The 17,641-nt window shown below is 47.7% G+C and overlaps 1 protein-coding gene across 1 annotated transcript in view; it reads right to left on the bottom strand.

Annotated features, from left to right (window-relative positions):
• gabra5 (gamma-aminobutyric acid type A receptor subunit alpha5) overlaps positions 1 to 17,641 on the bottom strand; it is a 137,513-nt gene that overhangs the window by 91,921 nt on the left and 27,951 nt on the right. The window contains exon 2 of the mRNA XM_078221468.1: positions 2,630 to 2,698. Coding sequence (XP_078077594.1) covers positions 2,630 to 2,698 — 69 coding nt within the window. The remainder of the gene's footprint in view (positions 1 to 2,629; positions 2,699 to 17,641) is intronic.

The raw sequence follows: 17,641 nt of genomic DNA, 5'->3' as shown, positions 1-17,641 counted from the left end.
GGGAGGGAGTGGAGGAGAGGGAGGGGAGGGAGGGGGAGGGAGAGAGGGGAGGGGGGAGGGAGAGAAGGGAGGGGGGAGGGAGGGGGGAGGGAGGGAGAGAGAGTGGGTAGGGAGGGAGAGAGAGAGGGGGGAGGGAGGGAGAGAGAGAGGGGGAGGGAGGGAGAGAGAGAGGGGGAGAGAGGGGGGAGGGTGGGAGAGAGGGGGGCGGGGAGGGGGAGGGAGAGAGAGGGGAGGGGGGAGAGAGAGGGGGGAGGGAGGGGGGAGAGAGGGGGAGGGAGGTAGAGGAGCGAGGGGGAGGGAGGGGGAGGGAGGTAGAGGAGGGGAGGGAGGGGGAGGGAGGGGGAGGGAGAGGGGGAGGGAGAGAGCGGAGGGAGGGAGAGAGGGGAGGGAGAGAGGGGAGGGAGAGAGGGGAGGGAGGGGAGGGAGGAGGGGAGAGAGGGGAGGGAGAGAGGGAGAGAGGGGAGGGAGAGAGGGGAGGGAGAGAGGGGAGGGAGGGAGGGAGAGAGGGGAGGGAGAGAGGGGAGGGAGGGAGAGAGGGGAGGTAGGGAGAGAGGGGAGGGAGAGAGGGGAGGGGAGAGAGGGGAGGGAGAGAGGGGAGAGAGGGGAGGGAGGGAGGGAGAGAGGGGAGGGAGAGAGGGGAGGGAGGGAGAGAGGGGAGGCAGGGAGGGAGAGAAGGAGAGAGGGGAGGGGAGAGAGGGGAGAGAGGGGAGGGAGAGAGGGGAGGGAGGGAGAGAGGGGAGGGAGGGGAGGGAGGGGAGGGAGGGGAGAGAGGGGAGGGAGAGAGGGGAGGGAGGGGAGGGGAGGGAGGGAGACAGGGGAGGGAGGGACGGGAAGGATGGTGGGAGGGAGAAAGTGTGGTGGGAGGAGACGGGGAGAGGGAGGGGTTGGGAGGGAGGGGAGGGAGAGAGAGAGAGAGGGCAATGGAGGGGGAGGGAGGGAGAGAGAGAGAGAGGGGGAGGGAGTGAGGGGGATAGAGAGAGAGGGAGAGGGAGGGGTGGGGAGGGAGAGAGAGGGGGAGGGAGGGAGAGAGAGGGGGGGAGGGAGAGAGAGGGGGGAGGGAGAGAGAGTGGAGGAGGGAGAGAGAGGGGGAGGGAGGGAGAGAGAGGGGGAGGGAGGGAGAGAGAGGGGGAGGGAGGGAGAGAGAGGGGGAGGGAGAGAGAGAGGGGGGGGAGGGAGGAGAGAGAGGGGGAGGGAGGGAGAGAGAGGGGGAGGGAGGGAGAGAGAGGGGGAGGGAGGGAGAGAGAGGGGGAGGGAGGGAGAGAGAGGGGGAGGGAGAGAGAGAGAGGGAGAGGGAGGGAGAGAGAGGGGGTGGGAGGGAGAGAGAGGGGGAGGGAGGGAGAGAGAGAGAGGGGGAGGGAGGGAGAGAGAGGGGAGAGGGGGGGAGGGAGGGAGAGAGAGAGAGGGGGAGGGAGGGAGAGAGAGGGGAGGGAGGGAGAGGGGGGGAGGGAGGGAGAGAAGGGGGGAGGGAGGGAGAGAGAGGGGGAGGGGGGGGAGAGAGGGGGAGGGAGGGAGAGAGGGGGAGGGAGGGAGAGAGGGGGGAGGGGGGGAGAGAGAGGGGGAGGGAGGGAGAGAGGGGGAGGGAGGGAGAGAGGGGGGAGGGGGGGAGAGAGAGGGGGAGGGGAGGGAGAGAGGGGGGAGGGGGGGAGAGAGAGGGGGATGGGGAGAGAGAGGGGGAGGGGGGCAGAGACAAGGGGAGGGGGGAGAGAGAGGGGGAGGGGACAGAGACAGGGGGAGGGGGGGAGAGAGAGAGGGGGAGGGGGGAGAGAGAGGGGGGGGAGGGAGAGAGAGAGAGGGGGAGGGAGAGAGAGAGAGGGGGAGGGAGGGAGAGAGAGAGAGGGGGAGGGAGGGAGAGAGAGAGAGGGGGAGGGAGGGAGGGAGAGAGAGGGGGAGGGAGGGAAAGAGGGAGGGGGAGGGAGGGAGAGAGGGGGGGTGAGAGGGAGGGAGAGAGGGGGGGTGGGAGGGAGGGAGGGAGGGAGAGAGGGGGGGTGGGAGGGAGGGAGGGAGGGGGGGAGGGAGAGAGAGGGGGAGGGAGGGAGGGAGAGGGGAGGGAGGGAGAGAGAGGGGGAGGGAGGGAGAGAGAGGGGGAGGGAGGCAGAGAGAGGGGGAGGGAGGCAGAGAGAGGGGGGAGGGAGGCAGAGAGAGGGGGAGGGAGGGAGAGAGAGGGGGAGGGGGGGAGAGAGAGGGGGACAGAGGGCGAGTGGGGGAGGGGGGAGGGAGAGAGAGAGGGGGAGGGAGGGAGAGAGGGGGAGGGGGGGGAGGGAGAGAGAGGGAGGGGGGGAGGGAGAGGGGTAGGGGGGGAGAGAGAGGGGGAGGGAGAGAGAGAGGGGCCGAGGGGAGCAGGAGGGAGGGGAGCAGGAGGGAGGGGCGGGAGCAGGAGGGAGGGGAGTGGGGGGGGGGAGGAGGGAGAAAGAGGAGAAGGGAGGGAGAGGGGGAGGGAAAGAGGGGGGAGGGGGAGAGGAGGAGGGGGAGAGCGGAGGAGAGTGGGGGAGGGAGAGAGGGGGAAGGAGGGAGAGAGGGGGAAGGAGGGAGAGAGGGGGAGGGAGGGGAAGGAGGGAGGAGGGTAAGAGAGGAGAGGATGGAGGGTGCGAGCAGAGGGAAGGAGAGGGAGAGAAGTGGGGAGTGGGGTTACCTGAACAGTCTTTCACTGTGATGCAACGCATGAATGCAAAGAATGGACCAAAGGTCTTCTTGCGCAGCTCTGTGAAGTCCAGAAATAGAGGGGAGTGTGAGTAGAGGACCCTCAGATATCTTCCCTTTCCTATCTTCACAGGTCAGGCTCACTACAAAAAGCTGGAGTGACCAGAGATTCCTCTTCGCTGAATCACAGAGGGCTTGCAGCACATGAGGAGGCCATTCGGCCCAAAGCGTTAGAACTGGCTCCCTGTAGGAGCAATCTACCTGGTGCCACTCTCCCCCGCCTCCCTCCCCCGCACATTCTCCCTTTTCAGTTAACTGCAGAAGGTGTGAGCTCACACAGGGTAAGACTGGAAGCAAGTCCAGTGCAGGAGACTGAAGTTGAGGATGATTCAAGTCCGGATTTGATTATAGAAGGCTTCACAGGGACATCGAATGATAATGAAATCAAGTAAACCTTAGTTAATTGTGTGCACGTTTTACCCAGTTTAGAGCTTGGAAGGGTTCTAAAAAGAACTATACAGGAGAAACCAGGCTCTGGGAGAGATTAGACTCTGAAACTGCATTAGGGAAACTCGATTGTAAGATGCCCATAGGCGGAGAAAGGCTGCAAAGAAACTTAATTTGGTGACACAATAATATTTATTACAGGCAGAGTTTGAAATAGTAAGGCTCGAGTCCTCAGATGTATAACATTTAAATCGAACCGGTATCTTGAGGGTAGAACTATATATCAAACAGTACCAGGGTCTGTGAAATGGTGAGATTTGATGCATTTGAGATTGTACACGCCCAGAGTATATGAGACGACAATTCAAGATTATTTAGGTCTGTGAAAGATGATCAGACTCACTACTGTATCTTGAGCACTAAGGGACATTCTTTAAAGCTCAGACTGTGAAAATGGTGTGGGGGGTCTCGCTGGCCCCTTCCAACAGCAGTGCAAATCCCACTGGGGGAATTAGCTAAAATGTTGAAGAATTTCCCACTATGTGTCAGCTGAAGAAGGCTGATGAATGTAAAGTGGGACCTCAGAGAGGGTGAGCAGCAATACATTCCGCTATAGATTAGACACTGCTTTGCCCGAGGCCAATGGAGGATGCCGTTCTATGAGCCTCACCCACCCCGATTCCGGAGCGGGCGTGCCAGTAAAATCCTGGCATAGAAATGAATAGACTGATGTAGAAGTGGATTATTTTAAGATTGGAGTCTGGTCATATAACTTCAAACTTAGACAGTCGGGGGGCGACATGGTAGCACAGTGGTTAGCACTGCTGCTTCACCGCTCCAGGGACCTGGGTTCGATTCCCAGCTTGGGTCACTGTCTGTGCGGAGTTTGCACATTCTCCTCGTGTCTGCGTGGGTTTCCTCCGGGTGCTCCGGTTTCCTCCCACAGTCCAAAGATGTGCGGGTTAGGTTGATTGGCCAAGCTAAAATTGCCCTTAGTGTTCTGGGATGCGTAGATTAGAGGGATTAGTGGGTAAATATGTAGGGATATGGGGGTAGGGCCTGGGTGGGATTGTGGTCGGTGCAGACTAGATGGGCCGAATGGCCTCTTTCTGTGCTGTAGCGATTCTAAGAACATTCTAAGAACATTCTAAGTCCTGATTATGGAATCTACTGGTTCTGTCTGATGATCTTCATCCAGAACAAAGACCTCATCTGTACTTCTTTCCTCCTTGATCATGGGCCAAGTTACTTTCATGTTTATCCAATCTCCTCTCAAATTCTATGTTTGTCATTGCTTTGGTTGTTAATTGAACTCTCTAGTTAATTGTCACTTCAAAGGTTTTGTCCGTTCTGTTCGCTTTGTTCTTATTGGTTCTCAGTTTCAATCATCTCCCGTTTCGTGCTGTTCCCCCGCAGTTACCTGGTGACAACACTTAAATTCATCAACCTCCTTCAGATAACACTGGAGGCCTCACTCAATCCGTTGACACGGTTTTTCATTGCTAACACTGCCTGTGACAGCATAGTTCTATGTGTTCTGTGCCGGGATCCTTTTTCATTGTTGTAATTTGACCAATTTTCATATGTGAATCCAAGCAGGTGATTTTGAGCAAAACATTCTCGTCTGAGGGCCATAGCCTATGGGCCCAATCATGCTCACATCCCAATGTTCATACACGCTCCCAGTTTGCAGAGTGGGTCAGCATGCAGTGATCAGAATTGGGCCAATTTGGGGCCAGTTGTAAGTCATGCCCCAATGCCACTTCAGTTCAAAACAGACAAGTTAGCCAGGAATCAATTCTGGGTCCGCAAGCCTTTAAAATAAAACCCAACCCCCAAAATAAATAGCTGTAAGCCTGAAACAAAAATGGAAAATGTGGAGAACACTCAGGTTAATATCCTTGTGAAGGAACATTCTCAAATGTTAACTGATCCGTTCTCTTACAAATGTGTTACGAAGGTCCAAAGATGTGCAGGTTAAGTGGATTGGCTATGCTAAGTTGCTGCTTAGCGTCAGGGGATTAGAAAGGTAAATACATGGGGTTGCAGGGATAGAGCCTGGGTAGGATTGTCGTTGGTGCAGATTCGATGGGCCAGATGGACTGTAGGGATTCTATGAGTGTCCAGCAACCTGCCAGCACATTTTGTTTCCGTCCCGCCTCTAGGCTGCATTTGAGCACCCAGCCACTATAGAAGCTTATCTATTCAATCTTTAACCCCCATCTCTAGGCGGATAATGAAAAATAAAACCCACCCAGTTAAGATCGGGCCTTACTTCTATCTGAGGTCTTCAAATACGTAAATTCATGTCAACCATTTAACCATCTCTTTCTCTTTCCTCATTCCATTTCCCACTGTTCTCCAACCGAAAAATTTGGCCATTATCTCCTCTGGTTAATACTCACCCACTGCCTCTGATAAGTTTAACTCCTCTTTGATGTCAACATTCCTTCCCCCTCAATAAATCTCTTTGCAAAGTTCAGCTGCACCTGATGTTTTTATATTTGGTGACAGTCATGATACATGGCTCACATTCTCAAACCCGATACAAGGAGCAAATATTAACCCTCTTACTTTCAATCTCCAGTGCTCCGTCTCCACTCTGATCTTTATTTTCTTTCACTGATTTATCCTAGAAGCTATTACTTTGCTCTCTCTGCCTTCTCAAGTTCCAAATGGACCAATGCAAACCGATTGTATCTACACCATACTGAAATTAACACCTGCACTATTTCTCTTGTTTCTTCTCATCCTATCCCAGGAACTCAAAGACCTCATTGCCTCTTTTGGTTTTACCATTGAGTGATTAGCTATAGGCTATTCTATCAACATCATATCTTGGCTTCACCTACCTCTTTATTGAATCCCTCCTGTTTATTCTTTTGACCTTTTGAATCTCAGTGCTATACACAACTTGGGCCTTGGCATTTCACTAGTTTTCTGACTGGAGTGTAGTGCTGCGCACAATAGGATGTAATTCAAGTTTGCCTGGCATTTTACTGGCATGATGGAATGGTTACAGATGGAGTGCATTCATGTCATCATGTCTGTGCTGACTCTCTTGGAAAATAAATAATCTTCATTGCTTGCATCAGAGCAATTCACATAATGCCACTCCCTCCCCCCTACTGCCCACTGCCCTGCAATTCTTTTCCTTTTCAGATAATGATTCCATTCCCTTTTGAAAGCCTTAGTAGGCCCTGCTTCCACCACACTCTCAGGCAGTGCATTACAGACCCTAACCACTTGCTACATGAAAAAAACCTTTCCTCCTGTCATCATTGTTTTGTTTGCCAATTATTTGTGCCCTCTGTGTTCTCGATTCTTCCACCAATGGGGACAGTGTCTTCCTATTTATTCTGTCTGGACTCTCCATGATTTTGAAGACCTCTAGCCAACCTCCTTTCAACCTTCTCCTGTCCAAAGAAAAGAATCCCAACTTCCCGAATCTTTCAATGGAACTGACATTCCGCACATCTGGAACCATTCTCCTGAGCTCTCCCTGCATCTTCTCGAATGGCTTCACATTCTTCCTAAGTTGTGGTACCCAGAACTGGACGCAGTATTCCAGTTAAGGCCAAACTAGAGTTATCTAAGGCTTAACAGAATCTTGTAAGGAAACTAAAACTTGCTGAAGGCAGATTTTTCCATTCTCCAAACCACTGTCAGTTCATTTGGCTACAATGGAGCAACAGAGCTCCCGACCTCACACAGAACTAACTAAAAAGCCAATAGGCCTGCAGTAGGAATTCCTGGAGCCTAGCCTTGTGTGTTTATTCCAGATGGCTCCAAAATGCAGTCTATGGCGTTCCTACCATGTGTTCATTAATCCTGGAGAGAACCATGACCAGACCTAGAGATTTAAATCCTGCCATTTAAAGTACCATTAAAACCAGTCCAATGGAGTCCAAAACACTTTGAGATTTATCAACCAGTATAGAGCAAAGAAATTCCACTGCAACAAATCCAGGCATTTGAGAAGGTGCCAAACAACAGATTTGGGAGCAAAGTTAGAACCTTTGGAATAAAAGGGACAGTAGCAACACATGTATCAAATTGGTTGACTGACAGGAAACAAAGAGTCACGGTAAACAGTTGTATTTCAAACTGGAGAAAGGTTTATCGTGGTGTTCACCTGGGATCAGGATTAGAGTCCTGCTCTTCTGCTTTATATTAATGATTAGACCTTGATGTATGGGCAAAATGTCAAACCTTGCGGATGATATGAAACTTGGAAGTATTGCGAACAATGGGTTGAAGAGTGTAGAATTCTAAAAGGACATACTGTAAGAAGGTTGTTAGAATGGGCAAAGAAGTGGCACATGAAATCTGGTCATGGTGAGTTGGATTCTCCAGGATTAATGAACACATGGTAGGAACGCCACAGACTGCATTTTGGAGCCATCTGGAATAAACACACAAGGCTAGGCTCCAGGAATTCCTACTGCAGGCCTATTGGCTTTTTAGTTAGTTCTGTGTGAGGTCGGGAGCTCTGTTGCTCCATTGTAGCCGAATGAACTGACAGTGGTTTGGAGAATGGAAAAATCTGCCTTCAGCAAGTTTTAGTTTCCTTATACAGCATCTACAAGATGCATTGCAGTAATTCACTAACACTCCTTCAACGGCACCTTCCAAACCCATAACAATCACCACCTAGACAGACGAGGGAGCAGATAACATGGGTACGCCACCATCTGCAAATTTCCCTCCAAGCTACTCAACATCCTGACTTGGAAATATATTGCCCTTCCTTCACTGTCACTGGGTCAAAATCCTAGAGCTCCCTCCCTGATAGCACTCTGGGTGTACCTACACCACATGGACTGTAGCAGTTCAAGAAGGCAGCTCACCACCATCTTCCTAAGGGCAATTCGGGATGGGAATAATTGTTGGCCATTAAGCGATGCCCAAATTCTAGGAATAAACAAAAGTAAAGCGATTAGTGCAAAGAACACATTGGACATTCTTTCCAAATAGAATTCACAGCAAGGATGCTAATTTGTCAGAATGAATTTTCAAGCTTTAACCAAATGTACAGGCAAGTATCAAACAACGTCAGGGATGTTCCACATTTGTCTGTTATATCATTCATGTCAGATGTCTCCCGGGGCTGTTTACATTTCTAAGGTGTATGTCAATCTTCTTGTTCGTCCTGAATTTGTACTCAACTGTCTCCCATCATGTTCCATCTTTAAAAAAAACAAACTCTGAAATCAGTTATTATCATTTCTTTTAACACTTTCTGCCAAATCACAAATTTCAATAACCTATCATTCGACCCATCATTATTTTTTCTGCATTTCCGTCACTAACAAGAATTGTCACTGTTGCACTTGGTTCCATATCAATTTTGGAACAAAATGTTGACTGGAGCTGTTTACATTGTAGACAGGAATTTTGACCAGGATTCACTTGTTTTGAAATTCTCACGCACAATTAGAAAGCTTGTTGTAATTATTTAACTGAAGGAATTGTGGTGCAATGAGGAGCTTCCCTGTCTCTGAGCCAGAAGTTCCATTATCGAGTCAGACCCCAGGACTTGATGACCAAGGAAGGTGTGTTCATTAACTTGGCCAAACAGGGTAAGTGTCAACCTGTAAATCCTTCCAAACACACCAAAGGCTGGCGGTAAGAGCAGGAGAGTCTCCTGGTCAGCCACGCTTGATGCGGAGTGGCACACCTCAAGCTATAAGCCTCTGACGACGGACTCGTGACCTGTTCCAGTAATAAGTAGCTACCGAAACAGATGAACGTCTGCCATAGTGCACCACTAGGTGTGGGAAGAGAATTGGAATGCAATTCTTTAACCACTTTGGTTTCCGGTCTGGATCTCATATGGAGCAATACTTTCTTGTTAATGGCCCAGACTCCAAGACCACAACTTCCTGATGTGTGGATCATTTCTGTGCGAGTCCCTGTTGCATACACACTGGCAGTATTGCACAACAACGGGGAAATCATGGTGAAAGACTTTCCCTTTCTTTTCCTACCATGGCACATTTTTAAGAGATTGGTTTTACAATGGTGCGTGTCCCTGTTATTTCCATTAGAGGGAGTGCTAAGTCTCTGTATTCGAATTACGAGAAACCTTGGCTCCAGACAAGAAGAACATATTAACAGTTTCAGGCTTGACTTGAAATAAATGATGCTCAACAGCACAATGGTGGGGAACAGCAGCGATGGTATTTAATTCTGCGTTACTGCTTGCTGATGGCAACAATGCTCATTCTGAACAATTACAATCATTGACGTTAAGATAGGCGTCCCAAGGAACTTCTTATTTTCAATGGCATTTTGAAGATTATTTTTCTTATGTGGTTGCATACACCAAGACAGTTAATAGAAAAATGTTCTCTTTAACACCCTGCTGAAAAAGATTGTTTATCGACCTATCTGCTTTCAACAGCAACTTTTTAATGAGGCTAACTTCACAGATCTTACTTGGGGAAACAAATTATTCCTTTGATATGGAATATATTGAACGTTAATGTGCTACTGTGCACACTGACCTATATAGTGAAAATCTGCAATTTATACATTGTCAGTGTAATACATGATCAGATATCTGTATTACATTACTATGTATGTCAGTGGCTGTCTTTGAAGAATGGTTTTGTGATTGTCCATTTTTCGGGTTATGTGTCAGAGAGGCCTTGGAGGTTCAGAGAGTGCTAACCCCCTCCTTTGGTCGGGTTCGTGTTTATCTCAGAGCTTGGAGTGCAGAGTGTCACGCAAATTAATTCTGTTACTGTGAATAGCCTGGCACGCCATCATTTTCCAACCGTAATGCTTAACTGTCATTGTGAAAATGTCTGTCCATTGATGATTACTTCCTTTGTCTTGGGCAAGATGCTGATTTGGCCAAAATTACTGATGTTGTAGCAGGAGGTGACCACTATTTCGGAGCAGCTGATGGGCTTTGTGCGATTGTGCCAAGTTGCTAAGCCGCAGTAAGGATTTTTGCTGACTTGTTACATTTTTTTTGTGGTTTTTAAGCAGGCTACTTTCCTGAGTTCAGCGTCCCGAGATTAAGTACCTCTTTAACATTCAGCTGAGCCGTGGTGCCTGATTTCTCTGCCTACCTGCCTCAATTCCTTGCGTGGGGAAGGAGGTAGGGAAAGGGATTAAAAGCAGAAAATGCTGGATAAACCTGTCCGGTCTGGCAGCACCGGTGGAGAGAAACAGCGTTCACGTTTCGAGTTCCAAGTGACCCTTCTGCAGAACTACAGAGGAAGAGATTGGCTGGCTACTGGGACTTAATTCGCACTGGGCACTCAGGGCACTTGCGACTGCACTCCATGCTTTTACTGTGGTTCCAAGCCAAAACAACATGTTCCCGGCTTAAAAACACATAAGAGCTTCGACTGTGCTGACTCATAGAATAATAGAATCCTACAGTGCAGAAGGAGGCCATTCAGCCCATCAAGTCTGCACCCACCACAATTCCACCCAGTCCCTATCCCCATAGCCCCATGTATGTACCCGAGCTAGTCCCCCTGGCACTAAGGGGGACTTAGTGTCAATTTAGCATAGCCAATCCACCTAACCCGCACATCTTTGAACTGTGGGAGGAAACTGGAGCACCCAGAGGAAACCCACGCAGACACAGGGAGAATGTGCAAGCTCCACACAGACAGTGACCCAAGCCGGGAATTGAACCCGGGTCCCTGGTGCTGTAGGCAGCAGTGCTAGTCACTGTGCCACCCACAACACTGTGCCACTGCGCTGCCCACAGGTTGAGGTTGATGAAGTCCTGATCCATGCCACAGTGGCCACCTCTATGAGAGGAAATCACATCTTATGAACATACAATCAAGTGAGCAGGAGTAGGCCATTCAGCCCCTTGAGCTAAGAAGATCGTGGCTGATCCGATCGTAACCTCAAATCTGCATCCTGCCTCAATACCCTATCACCACTTCACTTACCAACAATCTACCCACCTCCCTCTTTAAAATATTGGAAGACTCTGCTTCCACTACTTTTTCAGAAAGGGAGTTTCAAAGACTTGTGACCTCCTGAGTAAAACAATTTGGCCTCATTGCCGTTTTAAATGGACAACCACTTATTTTTAAACAGTGGCCACGAGTCCTAAACACTCTCACAAGAGGAAACATCCTCTCGCATCCACCCTGTCAAGACTCCTCAGGATTTTATCTCAGTAATGGTCCTTTCATGCTTGCAAGGCCCCAAGAATAATCGACATTTGCTTGGTTGCTTGAGTATTTTTCGCTTCTTTTCTGACAACCAAAATGTTCGGTCATCTGGAATTGCATCCTGAAATCATTCATGAAACATCAATCGACATTGTCCCTGATAATCGGGGACACTCTCCCATCTAACCACAGATTCCCAGTATTTTCCAGCTCCAACACTCCTGATCTGTAAGTCTCTTACAGAAATTCTCTCGCTTCATAAATTTTCCCCTGTCTATTCCGGCCATTAAGTCACAAGAAGCAAGAAAAATATGCTTTATAGATTCATAGTTTAAGCTGTCATAGAGCTCCAGCCCTATAACCCCACATATTTTCACCGAGGGAATTTAGCGTGGCTTACCCACCTGACGCGCACATCTTTGGACTGTGGGAGGAAACCGGAGGAAACCCATGCAGACACGGGAAGAAGGTGCAAACTCCACACAGACAGTCACCCAAAGCCAGAATTGAACCCTGGCGTTGTGAGGCAGCAGTGCTAACCACTGTGCCACCGTGCCAGCCTAACATCTACACATGGAACCACCATTTGAGCTGAACTGCAAACCGATGCCACGAGTTATTCTACCCAATTCTCAGCAATCTTTTAGCCCACAAAAATCCATCGGTGTCATCTCACATTTAAGGCCAGACTGGACCAAACAAAATGACCTATAAAAAGTTACGAGGTAATTTAACCATAGGTTCGCTTACCTGGCTGACTGACAACATGCCTTTTTCTATCATTTCAGTGCAGTTCTAGCACTCCTTTTGAACCTATTCTTTCCCCTTTTCTTCCACAGATTTATACAGAGCTTCTATGTGTTGTTGCTGTGCCTCTTGTCCCTCTCCCTCGAATCCTCACTGATGGTTCCTCTCGCAGCCTCGAGTTCGCAATGTTTCCTTTCTCAATCTGTGGTTTTAACACATTGAATGAACATATGTTTGGTTTCTCTCCCATGCAGCCAAAAGTACTCATCCTTTGTCTTCGGTTTTCAGAGGCCCTGCAACCATTTTAAAAATATTGTATTTTCTTGCCATTCAAATTTCCCTTAGATTTAAAACATACAATTAGCCTTTGTGACTGAGTGTCTCCAAAGTATTGTTAAATGTTTCAGTTCAAACATCAGCTTTTTGCCTTTGATTGAGTGTGACCGGCCACTTCCTAAATAAACCTCATGTCTCTTAGGCACCCCTTATGTGGATTTTGTCTGCTAAAAGTGGAAGAGAGGAAGGAGTGTGTGCTGGGGGGAATCTCACAGGGCAGGGACTCCTTCTCATTGTACTTGCTGGCAGGGATAGGAGAGTTGGTTAGCTCAGTTGGCTGGACAGCTGGTTGGTGATGCAGAGTGACGCCAACAGCACAGGTTCAATTCCCATATCGGCTGAGGTTATTCATGAAGGCCCCGTCTTCTCAACCTTGCCCCTCACCTGAGATGTGGTGATTCTTAGGTTAAAACCACCAGTCAGCTCTCCCCCTTAAAATGGAGAACAGCCTATGGTTACCTGGGACTATGGCAACTTCAAATTTTATATACCATCTTTGTCCACAGTAAGCAGATAAATTTATATTTTATTGACTATTATTTGGACTATAAACCACAGGCAAATACATATAAAACAGGTGAATGAATAGTTCTTGTTACAGATCGTTATGCAGATTGTTACAGGGCGGCATGGTGGCACAGTGGTTAGCACTGCTGCCTCACAGGGACACGGGTTCGATTCCCGGCTTAGGTCATTGTCTGTGCAGAGTCTGCACGTCCTTCCCGTGTTTGTGTGGGTTTCCTGCACGTGCTCCGGTTTCCTCTCAGTCTGAAAGACATACTGCTTATGTGCAATGGCTATGCTAAATCCTCCCTCAGTGTACATGAACAGGCGCCGGAGTGTGGCAACTCGGGGATTTTCACAGTAACCTCATTGCAGTGTTAATGTAAGCCTCCTTGTGATATTGACAAATAAACTTTAAACTAAAACCTTAAACTTCGCATTTTGTCCAAAGCATCAGGAGCAGCAACACTAGTCCTAACTGATCCTTAAAATATGATAGTGCCATACAAGACATAGCTCTGAATTCCTTTGATGCTATCCCAGAACAAAGAGAGTTTAAAAACCATATTTAATTTGAGGAAATCTGGATGGTCAGCTCATGGTCCAAAGAACTGTCTGCCATGCAGGGACCTCCGTCAAATAAATGTATACTGGAAATGGTCCCACAAAATGGGGATAGTTGAATAGAATCTCTTGAATCACTTGATCAGTTCCAAACATACTGCATGATCCCTTTGGTGGATCTTGCTCCGAGAACAATGACAGCAATCAATCCACACAGGTGGAGTCCCTCAGTGCACCAGGCTAATGCACCTCCTCAAACAACAGGAACCAATTGGCAGCAAGAAATAATCCAACAAAGCATCCATCAAAAGAGAAAAATGCATGTTTATTTGTGACATTGAACGCAAAGCATTGGGTCCCAGTCTGTGCGGCGACTAATGGACTCAATAAGAGATGAGGCAGCTATTGATTTCCTTGCCTCTGTGGCTGAAGTCACAAAGAAACTGAAGCTGGAGTCTATTAGCCACTCCGCCACTAAGTAGGGCCCCATTAAGGCTGGTGAAAAGAGAGCTGTTAAGCCAAAGCAGTGGGTCTTTAATGCAGTGCTTGAAGTTTCCTGGAGCAGTTGATAATTTGCTTCTCCTGCAACTCTGCCATGAGGCGAAAGGGCTCGAGGTCATGGAATTCAAGCTGCGGCATTGATCTAAATCCTAAAATAAGATTAGTCTTGCAATCATTTCAGGGCATCTTTTAATTTTACTATTTACTGAGTGTTTTATTGATTGAGAATCAGCTGTGTATGATCACTCGATAAACATTTAACACTTACATGATGTTCATTAATCAGGCTGTGTGAACATTTCCGTGCACCTATTGCCAATGCAGCGTTTTGAATGTGTCACCAACAGGAATAATGCACCCAAAAAGCAGTCTGAGGTCACGTACCAACCGATTCAAGAACAGCTCCTTCCCTGCTGCCGTCAGGCTTTTGAATGGACCTACCTCATATTAAGTTGATCTTTCTCTACATCCTTGCTATGACTGTAACATTACATTCTGCACCCTCTCCTTTCCTTCCCCCCTATGTACTCCATGAACTGTATGCGTTGTCTGTATAGTGTGCACGAAACAATACTTTTCACTGTATACCAATACATGTGACAATAATAAATCAAACCAAATCAAAAGATCAATACAAAATAAATTTTCCTGGCCTGATGCTCCTAGCACGTGCAGGTGGTACATTTCAGGGAAGTACATATCTCCAGCCTGTGATTTTCCATCTGCTTAATTGACTAGAAACAAGAAATCATGGATTGGGTCTGCATAATCTCCTAGTGTGAGCTCCTGGCATGTGAGTACATTAGTGGAAAGTATCCTGTATAGCTGTCTCATGCACTCACTGCCTTGCTAATAAAAAAACTTTAGTATCTGTCAGAATTATTGTGCCAAATGTAGATCACTTCACAAGTTAACCCAGTTCTGGAACCTAACTCTCACCACCCCAATAGGAAATTTGGTTTAGAACATAGAACATAGAACATAGAACAGTACAGCACAGAACAGGCCCTTCGGCCCACGATGTTGTGCCGACCTTCATCTGAAACCAAGATCAAGCTATCCCACTCCCTACCATCCTGGTGTGCTCCATGTGCCTATCCAATAACCGCTTAAATGTTCCTAAAGTGTCTGACTCCACTATCACTGCAGGCAGTCCATTCCACACCCCAACCACTCTCTGCGTGAAGAACCTACCTCTGATATCCTTCCTATATCTCCCACCACGAACCCTATAGTTATGCCCCCTCGTAATAGCTCCATCCACCCGAGGAAATAGTCTTTGAACGTTCACTCGATCTATCCCCTTCATCATTTTATAAACCTCTATTAAGTCTCCCCTCAATCTCCTCCGCTCCAAAGAGAACAGCCCCAGCTCCCTCAACCTTTCCTCATAAGACCGACACTCCAAACCAGGCAGCATCCTGGTAAATCTCCTCTGCACTCTTTCCAGCGCTTCCACATCCTTCTTCTAGTGAGGTGACCAGAACTGCACGCAATATTCCAAATGCGGTCTCACCAAGGTCCTGTACAGTTGCAGCATAACCCCACGGCTCTTAAACTCCAACCCCCTGTTAATAAAAGCTAACACACTATATGCCTTCTTCACAGCTCTATCCACTTGAGTGGCAACCTTTAGAGATCTGTGGATATGGACCCCAAGATCTCTCTGTTCCTCCACAGTCTTCAGAACCCTACCTTTGACCCTGTAATCCACATTTAAATTAGTCCTACCAAAATGAATCACCTCACATTTATCAGGGTTAAACTCCATTTGCCATTTTTCAGCCCAGCTTTGCATCCTATCTATGTCTCTTTGCAGCCTACAACACCCCTCCACCTCATCCACTACTCCACCAATCTTGGTGTCATCAGCAAATTTACTGATCCACCCTTCAGCCCCCTCCTCTAAGTCATTAATAAAAATCACAAAGAGCAGAGGACCAAGCACCGATCCCTGCGGCACTCCGCTAGCAACCTGCCTCCAGTCCGAAAATTTTCCATCCACCACCACCCTCTGTCTTCGATCAGACAGCCAGTTACCTATCCAATCGGCCAACTTTCCCTCTATCCCACACCTCCTTACTTTCATCATAAGCCGACCATGGGGGACCTTATCAAACGCCTTACTAAAATCCATGTATATGACATCAACCGCCCTACCTTCATCAACACACCTAGTTACCTCCTCAAAAAATTCTATCAAATTTGTGAGGCACGATTTGCCCTTCACAAATCCGTGCTGACTATCCCGGATTAATCCGCATCTTTCTAAATGGTCGTAAATCCCATCCCTAAGGACCTTTTCCATCAATTTACCAACCACCGAAGTCAGACTAACCGGTCTATAATTACCAGAATTATACTCACTGGATGTATTAAAAATAATCGGAATATCTTTCACAATGGGAAAACCCAACTTAAGTTCAAAGTTTGACATTATGGCATTGAAAATTAGGCCTTGATCTCCCACCTCTGTTTTGTGCATAGAATGTGTCATCAACATTTTGAATTAAGGCTTCTTTTAGGTGACCAGCACACTTGCTTGAAATTGTCAGACACTTACTTATCCATATTTATTATTGTTAATATAATAACTCCTGAAGTTGGCTGTGAAGGAACGTGCTTTATTGTACAAAATGAAAATAAATAATAACCACAAGCCTGTGGTGAACACAACAGGCCCCAACCGGGACTAAAAGGTTAATGGACCTTCTCAGGGTCTTGCTTGAACAAGCCCAACTGTGAGGTCAATTAGTGATTCCCCATGCAGATCATGGGGGTTATCACAGTTTTAGGCTAATTTAAAGCCCCAAAAGCCTTTTTGCAACAGTTCTGTGACCCATTCACCAATTCTCAGTCAGGATGGCAAATCATGGATGATTACAGCTTGCAGGTTCCCCTTTCTAGAGTTACTAAATGGGAGAATCACAGCTCTCAAATAAATGGCTGGTTAGTTTATTTGGATTTTTGAATGCTGCTTTTGAGCCTTTTTGGAGATTTGGCTGCTAAATTTGTTAAACTAATTTGATGAGTGAGCAGGTGTGTATTAGTCAGAAGCTTTTGATGTGGTTATGATTAGTTGCATGTCAGCCATGGCGCCTGCCTCTGCATCACAATGTTCTGGGCTCAACTTCCTCACCCTTCAGTGGAGTACTTGAGGGAGTTCTGCACTGTCAGAGGTGCCATCTTTCACATGAGATATTAAGTTGAGGCTCCAGCTGTCTGGTCAGATGGATGTGAAAGATCCTACAGCACTCTTTTGAAGAAGAACAGGGGAGTTATCCCCAGTGTCCTGGCCAATATTTATCCCACAGTCAACATCAGGGAATAAGTCAATAATCTGATCATTATGATATTGCTGTTTGTGTGAATTTGCTGCCACATGTCTTACATTGCGACAATGACGACACTTCAAGTATAATTTATTGGCTATCAATTATTTTGAGATATCCAGGAATTGTGAAAAGCACAAGATAAATGCAAGTCTATTTTCCCTTCCTTTCCATGGGTTTACTGTTTATACTGTCAATGTGGTTGGAAGAAGAACACAGGATCGTGAATAGTCCATTCAGCCCCGGAGCTTGTTCTACCATTCAATAAGATTATGGGTCGATCTGCTTGCTAACTTCAGAGGAGGAGAAGGAAGAGCCAGGGCAGGGCTGAGGGTGCTGAAGTTGGAGACACAGGAGGTCTTAACCCACATGAGATAGCAGACCTGAAACATCTTACATGTAGTTCAGGAAAGAACAATG

The sequence above is a fragment of the Mustelus asterias genome, chromosome 10 (assembly GCF_964213995.1).
Source record: "Mustelus asterias chromosome 10, sMusAst1.hap1.1, whole genome shotgun sequence".
Taxonomy (NCBI): Eukaryota; Metazoa; Chordata; class Chondrichthyes; order Carcharhiniformes; family Triakidae; genus Mustelus; species Mustelus asterias.
This window is presented reverse-complemented; position numbering and strand designations above follow the sequence as displayed.